The 18,991-nt window shown below is 34.5% G+C and overlaps 1 protein-coding gene across 13 annotated transcripts in view; it reads right to left on the bottom strand.

Annotated features, from left to right (window-relative positions):
• Window positions 1-18,991, bottom strand: part of LOC106623874 (E3 ubiquitin-protein ligase RNF181 homolog) — an 84,396-nt gene continuing 65,405 nt past the window's right edge. For 4 of the 13 annotated variants that reach the window (XM_036357900.2, XM_036357902.2, XM_036357901.2 and 1 more), the window contains exons 3-4: window positions 380-697; window positions 1-254 (exon numbers count right to left, since the gene is read on the bottom strand). In XM_036357900.2, the coding sequence (XP_036213793.1) occupies window positions 120-254; window positions 380-697 (453 nt within the window). In that variant the 3' untranslated portion in view covers window positions 1-119. Of the gene's footprint in view, window positions 255-379; window positions 698-2,945; window positions 6,813-17,093; window positions 17,286-17,354; window positions 18,971-18,991 lie in introns of those variants that run through there. The other 9 variants (XM_070113183.1, XM_036357886.2, XM_014244189.3 and 6 more) reach the window with 6 other exon arrangements.

Here is an 18,991-nt window from a genome sequence, read left to right on the forward strand (position 1 = left end):
TGACATTCAAATAGAATTTATTTATGCATTTCCAGAAACAATTACAGATATTAACGCCCCCCACCACAACCATAATCTATCGTCTGTATGTACTACCAAGTTATTTATAATGATTTTATTCAAGAAAACATCGAATCCATCATATAATTTTGACGTTCACGTCGGTTGGACTCATCTTGTCGAAATTCGCGTAACTCTTCATAAACAGGATCATCTGTTTGCAACTCATAGCGACACATTGGGCACGAGTTTGCCTAGAAAAAGGTACAAAACATAAAGAGAAAATAATAATAACACATACATAAAGAGAAAATAATAATAACACATACATAAATCGAAAACTGTACTTGCGCCACCCCTTCCGATGACATTTAATTACCTTTTTCAACCACAGCAGCACACATTCTTCATGAAACTTATGCTTGCATGGCAAAACTTTATATTTTTCATCGATCTCCGCCGGCTGCTTACAAACGGCACATTCTAGCTCCTGCTTTACATCCGCCTCGACAATCACATGCTCCGGCAGTGCAGCGATTGCGCGTTTAGATGCCTCGGGCACCTCAATTTCCATATCTATGCCGTTCATGATGGCTAAAACTTGTAGGCGCTTGTAGTGTTTGGCAAAATCATTAGGACCCTCGGCACCAGTGGGTTCATGACCCATGTCCTCGAAGTAATCGGCCATCGTACTTGGCTGTAAAGCGAAGATAGTGGAAATTATAAATATTAACGATTCATTTTGAAATTGTGCGCGCATTTGTATATTCATTGAAAATACTGCATTTTGAGTTCAACTTCAGATTTTTAGTTTTTATTTGAACTTTGAATAAATTAGCAATAATGTTGTATAACGCCAAAAATTACAATTTAATCTCGAATAAATTAGTTACTTTATATAATTTAAAATTCACAGCTGTTTAAATTGATGATGTGATTACATAACATTCTCAATATTGTTAATACCATTAATATTTATTTGAATATTTGCTTCATATACATACATCTTTATATATAGTGCAAGTGTCTCCATTTTAAAATTTTTCCTTATAAACAATTTTTTATTATGCAATATAAATACATATTAATACGTATATTTCTAATTTCTTTGAATTTACAGTACGTGGAACCCTGAAATTTGAGCAAAGTATTTTTTCGCAAAAAGTGTATGTATAAAAGAAATATCTTAACCTTTTCATAGGTTTTTAGAAGTAGAGAAATATGTGTACGTTTGTATGCATGGTTTGAGAATAAGAAGTATTACAGATTTGCAATTTGCATACGATAGAAATTTTCCATGGAAAAAGTTAAAAAAAAAAATCTATTTTAAATACAGTTTTCTACTATAACCCATTGTAATTAAAAATTTCATATTTCATATTATATTTAATTTCATAATTTAAATAAGTTTTTGAAAATATTGTTTTTTTAACATTTTGACTTAAATTTACTGTTGTGCTCAAATAGTATATACAACAAAAAAATATTTTCTTAGCTTGTATGTTGGGATTCACCCTTGGGATTATATTATATACAATATTATAGAATCTTATATAAAACTTGACTGGGAAAAATATATAGCTAATATTTGAACAGTTTCGAAATATTTTGGTTTAATAAATAAATAAAAAAACCATAATTTATCAAAAACCGTTAAAAACGCGTAAATATATAGTAAATATTCGCTGAAGTCTCTTTTCATTTAGTTTTACTTGAAACGAACTAAATCTATAGTCTTTGCATGCATTTGCTTAAAACTTTTACAAGTCTGTGTATGATTCTATGCTATACTAGTATTTTTTTTATTTATTATGTGTAGCACTCAATTCTTTCCTAAGGCAAACAATCGTTATAAATATAATATTATTATGTATACATATACCTGTGTACATATGTATGTATGCATGTCTATAAAATTTGGAATTTCTCCTTTCGCAATTCTAATTTCTCGTCCATAGAACACTCTTCTATAAAAATTTCGATGCAAATTATAAGCTAGTTTGTATTTAAGTGTGTGTATGTAATTATACAAGCATCTAAAGTTTTAGAGTTGTGAGTCCTAAATTAAGCAATCGGGTAAAATGGAAGAATTCTAAGTACGTATTTGATATTTGGTGAAATACTAGTAGTTTGGGTTTTCGAATTGTGGTAACTGTAAATTTATGGTGTGGTAAATAAATAAGTAAATTTTTATTAAAAAGTGTGACCTACAAAATGTTGTATGCTTTTAATTATAAGAGAATCGCTGATCCGACAGTGCAGCGAAGGCGTAAAGTAATTTTTTAAAGTAAATTTAAAATATGTAAAAGGAATTGCAAAATAAATTATAAAAATTATTTTTAATACAACTAATTTCATGCATAGCCTAAATAATTAAGTTGATTGCAGTATCCTTGCGCATAGCCCGTTGTTAAAGATAATAGTATTTTAAAAAGGGGAAGTGAAAATAAACATGAGCAAATAAATTCGATATTCAAATATTTCGTGACAAACTTAATATACCCTGTTGAAGGTGTTTGACCCCTCACTAACGGTACATTAGTCATTAAAAATTAAATGATCGTATAATAATAGTTATATTCTTACTCTTGCTAAAGAAACCCAATTCACATATTACTAATAGGCCATACAAATGCTCCAAATATGAAAAAAAAATTACTATAACGGTATAGCCGATACAAAGAAAACGATAGTACAAACCTGGTTTTGCTACAAAGATCTTCAGAAACCGGAAAATTAAAACGCAATTCGATGAAGTAAATAATGAAAAATTGAACAAATTTAATTTATATTTTTCTAAAGGGAAAGGAAAAATTTTAAAAATCAAAAGGAAAGGAGAAATTTAAAAATCAAATTTAATTTGGAAATGGAAAATTTTTAAAAATTAAATACTTTTTAAAAGGCAAGGAATAAAGTGCCGCATAAATGAAACTAAAAACAGAATATGTGTTTTCTTTTAATTTTGCAATTTTTTTAATATGGTTTAAGAAAGGCATTTTATGCATGTAGTATGGTTTTTTTTGGCTTTCCATTACTTGCGCTAAAAATATTTACAAACTATTGAACAATTTTGGGTTATAATACAGCAAATGAATGTTTGTGTTGGTGTTTATTTTCTAAAGGAATAAGTATTCTCGTAGTAGTTTATTTAAACTATTACAAAGATGTTTTGTATTTGCGTTACAACGAATTTACGTTTTTCTTTTTTACGTGCTTCAGATGTAGTTAAAAAGGAAATATTTTTTCATTTATTATATATTTGCTGCAAATATTTTGTTTGAGAAATGTTTGGTTTTTTTTTAGTTTTGTAAAATATGTGTTTTGTTTTCAAATTCTGTTTCATCAGCTCCCATACTTAAACGTTTACACATGTAGCATTCAGACATACATACAAAAAAAAAAACATACATTAAATTTAATTATTGTTTCGAAAAGTATGAATATCATTTTGTCTTATTAAAATTTGTATTATTCACTAAATTCTATTATAAACATTTTCTGACTTATAATATGATTTTATTATTATTATTTTTTTTTGTTTGCTAAATACGAGTAAGTAATTGATGCATGTATGTATGAAAAGTAGTGCCTGTACTTCGACAATAAAATCTTTAGAAGACCTTGTCGCCGCACTAGAGCTTGCTGTAATTGGGGGTTTAAATGATTTTATTTTATTTAATATATATATTTATTTTTATTTGTAGTAGTCTGCCAGTGTTGAAATGCATTTTCATGCCTTAGTATCATCAAATTTGGGCTTTCTATATTTTATTCAGGTAGTGTGCTTTTAGGCACCGCCTTGTATTCATCTTATAATTATTACAATGCATTTCTAAAAGCTAGAACATTTTTTTCTATGATTTACCTAGCATTTATTATTTGTTGTAGGCATGCCTGCTTGTAATATTGTTTATTGTAATAAAAAAAATATATAATGCTACGGAGTGATAATTAAAATACATACGTACAATAGTTTTCAAACTGAGCGTAAATAAATTCACAATTTATGTTAGTATGTATGCAGATTTTTATTTAAAAATCAGCATTTCAGCATATTTTAAACGACTTTCAACACGTTATACCAGAATTTTTTTCTTTTATATTCGTTTTTTTGTATTGTTTATAGCAGCATACAGAAACGAAATATTATGCTAGGCTAGACTTTACTCTAAAAATAAATTTCTAATTATAGTTAATTAAACTACATTCTAGTATGTATTTTACTAGCTCCCTTTGGAGTTAGGCGGCTGCATAAGAACGGCGCATTATATTAATGATAAAAAAATACAACAAATAACTACAAATATCGAAAATATGTAATCGTAAGTACTTTCAGTTTTTTACACTATGCGTATGCTGCAAACAAAGCGCTCAGCTACATTAAGAACTAAACAGTTTTATGCTCAAAATATTAATATTATTATTATTAAATTAATAAAATTTACAGTTACACCACTTCTTATGCTATGCGTTGGCCTTTGCTTTGTTTGGCTAATATTAAAGGAAAATATTACAATTTTAAAAACTACATTTGAAGAACTCGCAAAAAAATTGTTTACAATAGTAAAAATTGTAAGCCCCGAACAGTCGAGCAAACCACACATGCGCAGAAGCTTGCTTGATTTGTTCCGTCCAACGTCATACTCAAGCATTTACCGGTGAATCGGCTAAAGCGCTCTGCTCCTCCTAATCCGTTATCGATATTTGCGCGTACCCCACCAGCGAGCGGTCGTCGAGCACTTCGCCCGGCTGCACTCCCGAGTTCAGTTGGAACGTTATGGTTTTCAGTGCGGCACGCTGCTCGATCAGCTGTTGCAGATGCACGGCCATTGGTTGCGTATCCAACGCGTCGACGAGTCCGGCGTCGACCAATTCCATGGCAATGCCTTCGGCTGAATCTTTGCCGACGGCAAATTCAAAGCGTATATCGTGCAGTTCGCGTCGTTGATTGCGCATGCGCAACACCAAATTGACGGGCGGTGCTTCGCCGGCATCCGTCATCGCTGAGGGCATTGGCATTTGCGCCACACCCGTGATGGCTTGTGTTATCGCCGCGTCTGTTGGTTGCTGTTGAGCATTATTTGCTGCCGGTGTGGGTATGTTTACCGCTGGTGTCGCTATATTCGCCGCAGCTGGCTGTTGTTGTACCGGTTCGGTTGCGGTTGCTGTAGTCTCTGAATAGTCATCGTGATCACTGTCCGAAGATTCGGCGCGTTCCAGGCGATTGATGGGTCGATCATCCGATTCGGAGTCAGACGAAAGGTGCTTACCACCGTTATCTTCCTCTTCGCTCGACCACACCCATTCGCCAGTGACGGTGCGATGCAAGCGACCGGAGGCGCCTGGCTGTCGCTTCGCAGCCTTGTGTACGCGCGTCTCCATTGATGGGCCGGAGGCGAGCAATGTTTGCGTAAGATATTTGCGATCTTTGGCCTTCTTGAAGAAGGCATGCTTGAGCAGTTCGCTGGCGGTGGGTCGTTTTGAGGGCTCTTTCTGTAGGCATTCCACAATCATTTTCCGGAATGTCTTGCCGTAGGCTTTGTATTGATCCTTCTCATCCGCTCCAGTATCTAAAGTGGGCGGATCATTTTGTAGCGTCAACATCAGCACCTTCATAGGTGGATACTTGTGATAGGGCGCCGTGCCGGTCGCCATCTCGATGGCAGTAATGCCAAATGACCAGATGTCGGCCTTAAAGTCATAACCATGATCCTGTTCCATCACCTCAGGCGCCATCCAACACGGTGTGCCGACAAATGTGTGACGCACTTTCTGGCGTGAGAGGTCACGACCGGTCGCCAGCCAGGCGCTCACACCGAAATCGGCTATTTGTATGGTGCCATCATCGCCGATTAAGATATTACCCGCTTTGATGTCGCGATGAATCTGTCCGTTCGAGTGAAAGTACTCAAGACCCTTGAGTACCTCTTTTAAAACAGTGGCAATGGTCGGTTCATCGAAGACGCCATGTTTGCAATTCGCTGTGCGCATTCTGTGCTTGATGATGTCCAGCAAAGAGCCGCCTTCCAGTAGGCGCAACACCAGCCACAATTCTTCGCGCACCACGAACGATGTATAGTAGGTGACAACATTCTCGTGATTACACGATGACATCGCCTGTATCTCCTTGAGCAGTTCATCCATAGAAGTGTTCCACTTCTCCAGGTTGATGCGCTTGATGGCGCACTTTTCGTTGCGTGGCAGGCAGAGCGCGGCATGTACGACCGCAGTCGCGCCCACGCCGATCACATCGCGCAGCTCGTAGTCGTCCTTCGAGTTGGGCCAAGGCTGCTTCTCGGAGATGGAGTGTGCCGCGGCGGCCCCTGTGCTATTCAAGTTAGCGCTAGACGCCATTTTCGCCGATTTGCTTTGTATACTCTGTGTGGTCTTCGACGTGGGTAAAGTAGCCGTGGCTGTTGCTTTCGCTGTCAATTGCGCTGGCAAGCGTTCAGCTGGTGTGGGGTACTTCCCGTCTAACTGTAAATGATTTGCAAGCTCTGCTACACTTAGTGTTTGGATTACTTTTTTGCCGTTTGCTGCTTTGGGTGTGTTAGGCTTATTTGTTGTTGGCTGTTGAATCACAACACAATTTGTTTTCTTCTGCGTTTTGATTGTGTAGATGTAATTGTTGTTGCTGTTTATTGAATTGTAATCTTCGTCACGAGATCTATAATAAGCTGGGGTATCGGTGCTTAGCTCGGGCTCAGCAGCGGTTTCACTTGGCAGAAATGTTCTATTCGTCGTCGAAACAGTACCTCTCGATGTCAGACAGAAGGTCAGTGTTCCCTCTTGCTTATCGAAGAATGCAACTCCTGGAAGAGAGGAGAATGGAAGAGAAAAAAGATGCCGCTATTGGTCTTTGTACTTTGATTTAAGTTTGTTTTTTTTTATTATTTTTATTGGTTTTGATTTTCGTACTACATATGTACATATATGTATGTATATAAACCTGTGCTTATATAAATACAAAAATATATAATTCAGTAAGCCAGTGTTGTTTTAACTGCGATTTCGCTGTCATTATGTGATCTATGCAAAACTACGTTATTTAAATACAAAAATTATTTATAATATGAAAATATTGTATATGCTCTGTAAATATGTGACACAGAGTTGCATATGTGCTTTAGATGACTATTAATGTCGAGTGAAAAGATGCATAATTAGATGCGATTTCTTTGGGTTTGTACTAATCGTTTTCAATGTGAACTAGGTACTCGGAAATTTGCGTATGTTTTAGAAAAATTATGTAATATTAAAAATATATAAATGAATATATCTATGTTTATTAAATTGAAATTGTTGGCTCAGATCAACTTTTTCGAAGATAATAAATAACTGTAACTTATAAAAATTATTTCAAATAAGGAATAACCCTTAGGTAAGTTAAGAGTTAGGACCAGTCTAAGACTATCAAAAAATCGACTTTTATATCAAAATATCACTGTAAAATTCTGTGTACTCCTAAATAAATTTTACTAAGGCTTAGTCCTTTTGAGGGTTTTAGACTGATCTAACTTTTTAATGGAGACAAATGCAACAAAAAATGTCTGATTCTCTCAATTTTCTTTATTTAATTCGTGTTTATGTATCAAATATTTAAAAATTTAAATATATTGTATTTTAGGTGAAACTTTTAGGAGTTAGGCCATCTTATTTCTCAGATATTTGTTTATAAATGATATCTGAAGATCTAACAAATGGCACTGCAAACCAATATTTTGAAAAAAATTTCAACTAACTAATCGATTTTACAAATTGATAAACTATTGGGATTATCCTTTCTGTATATTTCTAAGCATAAAAGAATATTATACTGAGGCTATACAAGGAGACTTAAAGCATTTAAAGCAGCTGATCTAATAAACCTTATGGGTAATCAACACTGTTTTCATGCACGAATACCATAACTTAACGGTATTTCCATAACGATACAACAGCTATTAATTAATTTTTGAGCTTCTGCCATAAACATAAACAGATGTTTGAGGTTTTTAAAATTTTTATTAAGATTCTTTATTCATTTTTAATACAATTTTTAGTTACTGTACACATAATTGAGGTTACGACAATAGAAACCGACGAGAGTTAAAATAAAAGTGAAAATTGGTTGTAAACCCTACTGACTATATATCTTCTACATGGAGATAGCTTTTCTAATACTGAACCACTTAGTAGACAATAAGAACCCCTGGAGTATAATTTTAGAACGATAAAATATCACCCAAGTAAAATAAGTCATTACAAAAATTGTAGGACCTATAATTGGCTCTATATGATCTGGAGTAAAAAGAAATTATAAAGTAACACATTTTAAACTAGGCGCATATTTTGACATTATTACACATGCTTGATGTTACTCAATGACATTAAAAGTTGCTGAAGCAGCTCTTAAAAACGTACTGAATTGCCTTTGCTCAGCTGACAAACATTCAAGAAAACCTTTGATGAATCCATGAATATATTTCTATTTCAAAACAGAGAATGAGAATAAAAAGAAGTGTGTAACAATATACTTGTAGATTAACATGTCGAACCGCACAAATATTCACGAAAATTTTGTGAAAAGGAATGCAGAAAAACTAGACTCGAGTTGCTGGACTCTTTTTGACCGTGTGAATGCACAGAGCGACACCAAAAGAGAATATGAAAAAAATGAGACTCTTTTGAGTCCCAATGTAAAAGCGCACTAAGCGATTATCAGAAAAACACATTTTTGAATTCTACCAACATATCCTTGTTTATTTATACCAGAAGGAAACGTCGTTGACCCTATAAAATGTATATATAAATGATCAGCATGATGAGCTGAGTTAATTTAGCCATGTCCGTCTGTACGTCAGTCCGTCTGTATATATGCAAACTAGTCCCTCAGTATATATTGGTATATATATATTAACTGAACGATTGGAATCAAGTGTTTGTATGGAAAACTCCTTCATTTGACGTAATATCTTTACGAACTTTGCCATGAGTTATTTCCTAAAGCAACAATGTAATCTCCAAAGAAATTGTTTAGATCGGATCACTATAGCATATAGCTGCCATATTAACTGAACGATCGGAATAAAGTGCTTGCATGTAAAACTTTTTTATTTGACGAGGAATATTCATGAAATTAAATCGGAATCAAATTCTTGTAAAAAACCTTTGTAACGCAACCGAAGTTAAAGTTTTTTCTTGTTTAAATATATTTCGGCATTAAAATAATCTGTCCTCATATTAAATTTGAGAAGAGGTTAAGATAGAGTTCATCAGAATATTTCCAAAAATTGTATGCTAAAAAAATAATATATCCATTTATATTTAGTTTATATTCACATACTGTTGTAGAAGCTACAGAAGTTACAAATTCTAACCCTTACCACTAATATAATGATAATGATAATGCCATATACTCGTTCAATCAACACTTCTCAGAAAGTTGTTCATGTCACAGAACATTTAAATAACATTTAATGACGAGAAAGTATCATTTCAAGACTATTTTTAATCTCTTTTGTCATCTTGAGAGTGACGAGGCGTTAAGGGGTAACTGGTTAACCCAGTTTATGATTGCAGAAGATAATGTTCCTTAATGGTGTTCACACTTATATCATAAACTCTAATTTATTTCAGTTAAGCGAAAAACCTTTAGTTTCATATTATAAACAAAAAAAATTCGAATGAATGTTACTTTCCAATTTCTAACTAAAAAATATTAACCAATAAATGACTAGTATTTAGAAGATTTATTTATTTAACATTTTAAGTCCATATACTACAGCTTGTAAAAATTATAACTCGGAGTTCCAAAGTTATACACACAAACATATATAAACTAAAATTTACATAAATAGAATCCATACCATAGAATTTACTCGTATCATATTCCAACCGTTGAGGTTGAGATAAGATAATTTTGTTGGTAAACATGACTATAGTTGTATGTAGGAGAAAAATTAGAAATACAGTATGTATTATATGCAAGAGGTAGATATTTTTTGATTTCCGATTCAATTCAGTGAAATTTGTTAATAACCGTGGTTGATTCCCTAGTTCTCTGCTTGATGTGTTTGTAAAAAATGAATACCAAAGTTATCTAGTTGATATGAATGCAAGAAAGTATGTGTTGATACCTCATTGAGGTGGTAGAACCGGTTGTTAGTCTATCTATTTTCGAGTATGCCAGTCTATGTGTTTTATATCAGTGTTTTTAAGTATCGCCACTGTCCAAGAATGACGAATTGAAGGCCACTAGTAGAAAACTTTGGCCGAAGACAATAAAACTTCAAATAAACCTAACTTTTTTCAAGATTCTCTATTTTTTTCCTTTTTGTTATTATTTTGTTCTATTAATATTTCTGGTGCAGTTTAATACTTGGCTGAGATGTGAATAGTTCCTCTAGGTCCAAATATAAGCTTCCTTTATTAAGATATAACGTAGTAAAATTCAAAGATTATAATATATCTATATATGAATGATATATGAAAAATGCAGCCTGTATTTGCAAAAATTACCTCGGTCTAAAAATAAAAAACTTGTTTTATCATATCCTGAATTTTGTAAAAGCTGCAGCCCAACCACTGTTGTCCGTTATAACAGTGGTTGGGCTGCATCTTTTACAAAATTCAGAATATGATAAAACAAGTTTTTTATTTTTGCCCTAAAGCCGATGATAAATGAAGGCAATACAAGAAATTCGCTAAAATTAATTAAACGTAAATATGATAAGAAATACACGAAAGGAGAAGGCACGAACAAGGTGCTTTGTTATACCCTAAACAGGGTGTATTAAGTTTGACACAAAATCTGTAACACACAGTAAGAAGCGTCGGAGATCCATACTTATATGTATATATAAATGATGAGCGCGGCGAATTGAGTCGATTTAGCCATGTCCGTGTATATACGGCAACTAGTCACTCAGCTTTTGAGATATCGCCCTGAAATTTTGCACACGTCCTTTTCTCCCCTCATTTGCTGCTCATTTGTTGAAACCGGCGATTATATTGACTCACTATAGCATATATGTTATGTACATATGTACATACACTATAGCTGCTGTACAAACTGAATGATCAAAATCAAGTTCTTGAGTAGAAAACGTTTTTATTTTATAACATATCTTCACGAAATTTGGCGCTGATTATAGTGCAAGGCAACTCTACAATTTCCGAACAAATAGTTCAGATCGGACCGCTTTATCATATCATATAGCTGTCATACAAACTGACCGATCAAGAAAAGATATTTTTCTTACTTTTTATGCTATAAGAAATGCACATGTGAAGGGTATTGTAGCTTCGGTGCGGTCGAAGTTAACGTTCTAGCTTCTTACAATTTCGCTGCACCGCAAACGCGTCCACGCTATGCAAATACCCTCGCACGTGTCGCTTTGACAGTCCGTAGTAAAGTCACGGAATTAATATCATTTGACAAGCTACTAAAATGCACGGATGTCAATATGTGTATAGGAATAAATAAATAAAGCGAGTATTCAGCGATAGTAGAGAAATGTACTTAGTTACTTAGTACATATGTAAACTATGTGATCGATAAATTTTATGCCCATTAATCGCGCTTGTCCGCGACTTAATGTGAAGCAGAACAAATATGTGAAGAGAGTGAAGAGAGGGCGAGACAGCATGTGTGGAAAGTACGACAAAGTCAAATGCAATTTAAATGAAATACAACGCCAACAACAAAGAGCTAGTGTTGAATGACTCTACAAAACCAATAGCTGCAGTGCGAGTGAAGAGGAGCCAAAGAAGAAGAAGCGGTGTACTTCTTAATGACATTGTACACACCAGATGGGTGTTGGTAAAAGGAAATTGTTATTTATTTTCGTACATATTTTCATGACCGACTATAGCGGACATTGCATTTATTATCTGTTATTCTTACACGTTCCTACTGCCAGCTACTTTCCCAAGCTTCCCAATGTGCGAGTGGCTACGTGCATATTTGAGGGAGTGCGTGTGTGTTTCTATTTAGTCAGGGGCGGTACACATTTTTAATCACTGTCGTCATTGCGATTGTGTAGAAAAAATACGGGAGACGTTGGAACTGAAATATTGTAGGTTAGCGCAAGTATGTAGATAAGTATGTATGCTATTAAATCCACAAACGCCATACAAGTTGACTGAACATAGATAGCGCATGTAGGGAAACTGGGTAACTACTTAAACGTGCCTATTGGCAGCATTGTCGCACTGACGTTCCGAACAGTTTCATATGACTATTTTTAGATTCTCTAATGAATTAATATTGCAGGTAATTGATTTCATCATCAACAATAAAAAGAATAACAACTGTGTGTTTCGGTGACAGAGCTATCAAAGCAATAAAAACTTACTATACTAAGTGTGCCTAAAAATTTAATTAAATTCCAAATTCAATTAATTTCGTTATATTTTTTCCTTTAGATCTATGCCGCAAGTGAAAATTATGTTTATAAGGGGATTCACAATGGTCTTATCGCTGCTGTTTACACACTTCATTCATATCACTTCCGCAGAAATTTATCATATACATATGAGAAAAAAGTAATTTTGGCTATTAAAAAAAAATAATAATAACATTTTATACTCTCGCAAAGTCAAATGGTATACTCGTTTGAGATTTCTTTGTGGATTGACTGATATTTTCGGTAGAAGGTCAACTATAGGCACTGGGGTCCACATATTTAGTACTTAGGGGCTTGAACAGTTTTGGTTCGATTTAGACAATTTTTGGTCACAAGTGGCATACTTTAAACGTATTATTCACGCAAAGTTTTACCCCGATATATAATCATTGTTGCTTGATATGCATAGTGGAAAGTGAAAGAATCAGATGGAATAGAAAATGGTGTTATATGAGAAATAGGCGTGGTTGTAGTCCGATTTCGCCCATTTTCGCACTATAACATAGAAATATGAAAAGAACGTTATACACCGAATTTGGTTGAAATCGGTTTAGCGGATCCCAAGATATGGGTTTTCCTAAAAGTGGGCGGTGCCATGCCCACTGACTAATTTTGAACGCGGATCCTATAAAGTCAGCTCATACCATCCCAGAGATAAAAGTTAATGTCTCTGGCGTGTTTAGTGCTTGATTTATCGCGCTTTTAGTATTTTTTAACAGTACCGTTATATGGGGAGTGGGCGAAGATGCCACCCGATTTCAACTATTTTCACACTGTAGGTAGAGGCTCTAAAAATATTTGCTTGCAGTGAATGCTTGTTATTATAGCATTAGCGGTTTAGGAAATATGCACATTAAACCTATTAGGAGCGGGACCACGCTCACTTTAAAAAAACAATTTTAACTGCAAATGCTCCTCCCTAATGTGATCCTATGTACCAAATAACAGTCTTATTGCGAAGCTTAGTTATGGCAATTTATTTGTTTTTGATTAATGGCGTTTTGTGGGCGTGGCAGTGGTCCGATTACGCCCATCTGCAATACCAACCGTCTGACGGTACCAAGAAACATGCCCAAGTTAGAGCTTGCACGGACGGACGAACGGACAGTCACCCGGATTTCAACTCGTCTCTTCAGCCTAATCTTTTATATATACATAACCCTATATCTAACTCGATTAGTTTTAGGTGATACAAACAACCGTTAGGTGAAAAAAACTATTATACTCTGTAGCAACAGGTTGCGAGAGTATAAAGAAAAAGATGCTCACATATATAAGCAAATTACTAACATAATTTATTTGTAATGAAATTTCAACCAAATATTTACATATTTGAGTGATTTTGCCTTCAACAATTACCTTTTTTTGTGACAAAAGCAAATAAGTCGAAACTACTACGTATTAAGTTTTGGTTGTAATTAATTATTTATTTAACTATTCAATTGCGTTGCCATTTGATGTTGGGTAATTAATAGAACAATGTAGAATAACTGGTAATAGCGACTAGTTTCAGTGGAAATTTTATTTACAAAACGTTTATAAAAAGCTTTTTTATTTAAGGTTATATTTTAGCAAATTGAGCTAAATATAACTAGACATATGTACATACATATATAATATGTAGATATGCACATACGTTCGTTGTTACTAAGAAAAAAATCTTGACTCTTTTGTCACTCATTATCGACAAATTTTCTTTTGACGTCGCTCATTGCGTTCACACCAACGACACGATACCGACTACTTGAGTCCGACAATTTTCTGCATTCCCTTTCATACCACATTCTCAAATTATTGTACGCTTCATATACGCGGTGCACAAAAGTATGTTTGATTAGCTAATTTTTATCCTTATTCACTCTTTTATGAAATATTTCTATTATAATATGCATGCTTAAGTAACATATTTACATATTGCATACAAAAAATTTAAAATAGAATTCAAATTTTCGAACATATCGTAAATATTCGTTTGAAACCGAGCGCAATTGATAACGAATATCGAATTGCGAGGCAGCGAACTGTTATGAAGAACACAAAACGTCCCAATCGAGTACGAGCGAAACGGTCCCTACTTGTTTCCAGAGTCCTCGACTCACTTTACGAACGTGTGTACTGAAAACTATTTTTTTGATGACTTTTACCTGGTTCACACTACTGAAATAAACCATTATTTAGTAAATTTTAAAAATTAATTGATTCCAGTCACAGCAATATTACTATTTATCTATTTAGAACTTCGATTAAAAACTATTTACTTTATTATAATGAAAATAAACAACAAATATTTTTTGAAACATAAAAACATCCAAATCAGCATTTGTTGACCTTAAGTCTCCACACTTGGTCAAGACGAAATATCAGCTGTTTGCTCTCTTAAGCGCTAGTAACGTCAATAGTTGGTGTTTTGTTTTTACAATTCATATTGGTGTTATCAAACTCTAGCCTAACCGACATCCCTGAGGTAGTATATTAGTGTTTTCTTAGTTTTTATGGTATTTTTAGTGCTCAAGGGCAACAACAAAATGTATGTAGATAGTGTTTGTAATCTTGTTGCTACCTCCTTCTTACTTTTAACTTCCTTTAAAGGGTTATATTCATTTGTGAATTTCAAAATATCGATATGTACATATATTTGATTTTCCGAAAATTTGAAATTTATTTGGCAAAAATTTTCGAAGTATGAGTCTCATTTGGTTGAACTTTTTAAGTTAGTGTAATCAACTCCCAAAACTTTAAACGCGTTTTTCTCGAAGCGCTGTTTTCAGAGTCGGCGAAGAAAATTTCTCTGAAACGACTGGACCGATTGACTTGAATTTTTCTTATCTCCTTCTTGAATATACTTCTCAGGTAATGATCGAGGGATAAAATATTTGTTCTTTTGATTTTATAAGCCACTCAGAAGTGGAAAATTTTTCACCAAAAAGAACTTTCTATTTTAGGTATTCATTTTGTCATAAATACAAATTTTGACTAGTCTTTCGATCTTTACCTGTATTCATATATTGTAATTAAAATTTGATTTCAGTTTTTAAATTTGAGAAAATTTTAAATAGACAAATCTTTTTCATTGCCTGACTCTTTTTATTGCAAGTCCTCCTGGTGGTCGGCTACGGGATCCATGGTTCCCAAAATTTCCAAAATGAATCACCGACAATTAAAGTACAATACATCTAATTCTGTAAATGTACATTAATTATTGAAAAATAAAAAAAATAGCTCTTCAAAAAAAAAAACTCACGAAAAATCGCTTTTTTTCTGAGTTGCAAGTGGATATAGTCCCCTAATTCCCTTGGAATAATCTGCATGTATCTGGTAGCTTCGATAGTATTTTTTTTATGTCCTTTCGATAATTTTCAACAAAGAGTTTGTCTTCTAGGTTTTAAATCCTTTAAGAAACACTAACAAGCCTCTTCTATCTCTACCTAGAAGAACGTTTCATTAAAAGTTATTCAATTATCGATACAATGAAGATAAAGTGTCATTTTATAAGACGAACTGGAAGTATGACCAAGACTTATATATCACACTCATTGAGCCTGCCGATATAGAATTTTAACTTTGCTAGCTTCTTAATCAATTTTCTACTAGTGGTGGGATTCCTGATGATATCCAAGATATGGAGGGACGTACAAGGTTTGATTCAACACCGAAGGCTTTTTCCGATAGGTAATTAAATTATTATTCAAGTAAATATGGGTGGGTTAAGTTTGGTGTTAAGTCGAAATATATCAAGCAAATTATAAAATTGTCCAATACAATCAATCATCACTTGAGCAATCTTTAAAGATAAAACAATAATTTCACAAAATAAGGGAAAAGAAACAATATCGTTTCAAGAGTTTACCAAGAAAATACAATTTTTGCATAAAACATCGTTAAAAGAAGAAAACGCAAAGCGCGTGAAAAAAATTATTTGATTTGCTTATTATGTAATTCGAAATGGCCAAACGCTGAATTTCGAATTGAAGCGTTGTTTTTAATATTGATGAAATTAGCAAAGCGGTTGATTGAGCAACGTGGATCTAAGACCGTTGGGACGCGTAGCCGGCAAAGCAAAATGGTAAGACGGGAACGAGGCACAAGAGTAAAGCGTTGCGATACCAGATTTATCCCTCTATTTTTTAAGTCACGCGCTGCCCACGAATGATAGATCACAACAAGAGAAGTGAAGCGATAGAAAAATGCAATAAAAGCAACAACTCGTTGTTTTTTTGTATTTTGGGTATTTATAGCGCGTAAATAGAGTAAACAATGCCAAAAATAAACGGGTGCAAAAAAAACATATATAAATACACATTTTTAATCATAAATTGCAATACAAGCAGAAGCAAATTTATTCACGCAACTAAAATTGAAGCAAAAGGCATGCAAAGGCTCTGACAACATGAGCAAAGCCAGTTTCCGAACACGGTGTATGCTACATGTCCGCTTAGAGTTAACGAACTGCGGATTACCAAACTGGCGACGCGCGCAGCTTTCACTGCAATGCAAGCACATAAACCAATGGTCAGCTGATCTCCTGATCACATTACAAAATCAAGTTCAACTAGTAATTCATTCAGGCACTTGGCGTTGAACCGCTTGGAACCACTGTAAAATGGTAATTACAAAAAAAAATATGTAAGCGTGTTTAAACGTCCGCATACGCGTGCTGAGTGAATGTCAGCGCGATCGATTGCCGGTCGATCACACGGTACTCACATTTTAATCAGATGACAACAGAGCGCCGCTGGGCGGTCACAAGTGAACAATAAATTCGCAACGAGTAAATGTCAATGACAAGGCGAATAAAACTATCAGATAACAACAAAGCAAAACAAATATTGTAAAACGCGAAAAAAACGCTAAGAGCGCACAATAATCATTTTTATAACCGTTAAAATTGTAGTCAATTCAAAACTGGCATGTGTACCAAAACAAAACCAAAATAATAACTTCGAAAATTAAAAAATATATATTCACAACTTAAAAAGTAGTCCTGCGCATTTTCGGTATGCGCTACGTTCGCAGCATTCACAAAATCATCCAAGCGCTACGCGTCCTCAACATGAGTGATTAGAGTTTAAGTTTTATACACACTTTTTGACACGCTCAAAATCGTCTTCGAAAAAATTTATACTTTTAAAATATACATTTTTTAATTTCTGCACATGAAATTCGCGCATGTTCTAAGCGACTACGCTGATACTACAAGTATTTGAAACGTTCGACGTTCGAAAAAAGGCAGACTATGAAAGACTTGCGAAACGCGCGCGCAACTTATTGACGCGTCTTTGCGTGCGTGGATACACCACAGAAAAGCGTTAATTCACTTTAAATGTCGCCGAACAACTGAGCCAAAGACAGCAAAAATAAATATTAAACTTATATGACTCGCCTCAGCGCTGTCACCGCCTTGCCCTCGCCGTCGTCGTTGTTGTAGTTTTCGATTTGCTTTTAATGTGCTATTTTCATGTTTGTTTGTTTGGGTTTTTTCGTCTTTGCCGTCGCCGTGAAAGTACCTAACCGCTTGGGTGCTTGTTACACCATGTCAAGTGTGGCGCGGCGGTGCGGTGTCATGAGCGGTAATCGCTTGCGCACGTAACTCACAAGCGGTTGTGAGCGCGTATGCCGCGAGTATGTGTGATTAGCATGTGAGCGCCGAACAAGCGATATTAAGTAAACTACGATAGGCATGTGTATTTACGTCGGTAAGCTAAAGGGAGCGTAGTGTATGGCGATGGCGGCGCAAATGAACAAAAGTCGAAATAGTCAACGGCTATAGTAACAGCGCGAGGTCTTGAAGAATGGCGATAAAACGGCGGTGCGATAGGGAGGTGGCGCTGAGAAATGCCACATATTCGGTGCCAGCGCCTAAAGTTGTTGCGTCAGTCATGGCGCCGCACAGTGTGCTGAAAAGTTGGCATTAACATGAAAAACCATTAAGTAAATAGGCAATATAAAGGTTGGTAGAATAAATAAGGGGTGTTTTGAATGGGAGTGTGTTTATGCGATCGTACACGGTGCAACAATAAGACCAAATGATAAAACTCGTTAGAACAAAGGCATGAAGTTTCTTCTCCCAGTTAGTATTGCGATTTGGATAGAAAATGGCGGCTACTCGAACAACCTTCGAAATCACCCTTATGAGCCCGACAGGAGATGGTCATTTCAGGAATTCAATCTAAATTAATCTAAAAATTAAGATCATATTTAAATAAGAACCTCTAGTAAATGAAGGACCTGTAAAAAAAAAATTTGGACTGAAAATTTTAGCAGAAAATTTTTTATAGAAAAATTGTGAAATAATATCAAAAAACCCGTTTTTAGTTTGTTGTGAAGGTACATACTCCTACATAAGTACATACACATATGTAATTGGATTTCTGCGGTAGCTTTTGAGTACACGCTCAAATTAAAAAAATTCAGTTTCGAAAACAAAGTTCGAAGAGTTTTTTATGTATTGAAGCGGAATGACCTAAACGCTACGGTTCTACTTTGAATTGAACAAGGAAGGATGTTTATTTACTATTCTATCTATTGTATAATGTTTTCAGGACTTAAAGCTGTCCTTTAGGTTAAAAAAAATTAGATATTAAGAATATAATGTACAATATATT

The sequence above is a fragment of the Bactrocera oleae genome, chromosome 2, assembly GCF_042242935.1.
Source record: "Bactrocera oleae isolate idBacOlea1 chromosome 2, idBacOlea1, whole genome shotgun sequence".
In the NCBI taxonomy this organism is placed as follows: domain Eukaryota; kingdom Metazoa; phylum Arthropoda; class Insecta; order Diptera; family Tephritidae; genus Bactrocera; species Bactrocera oleae.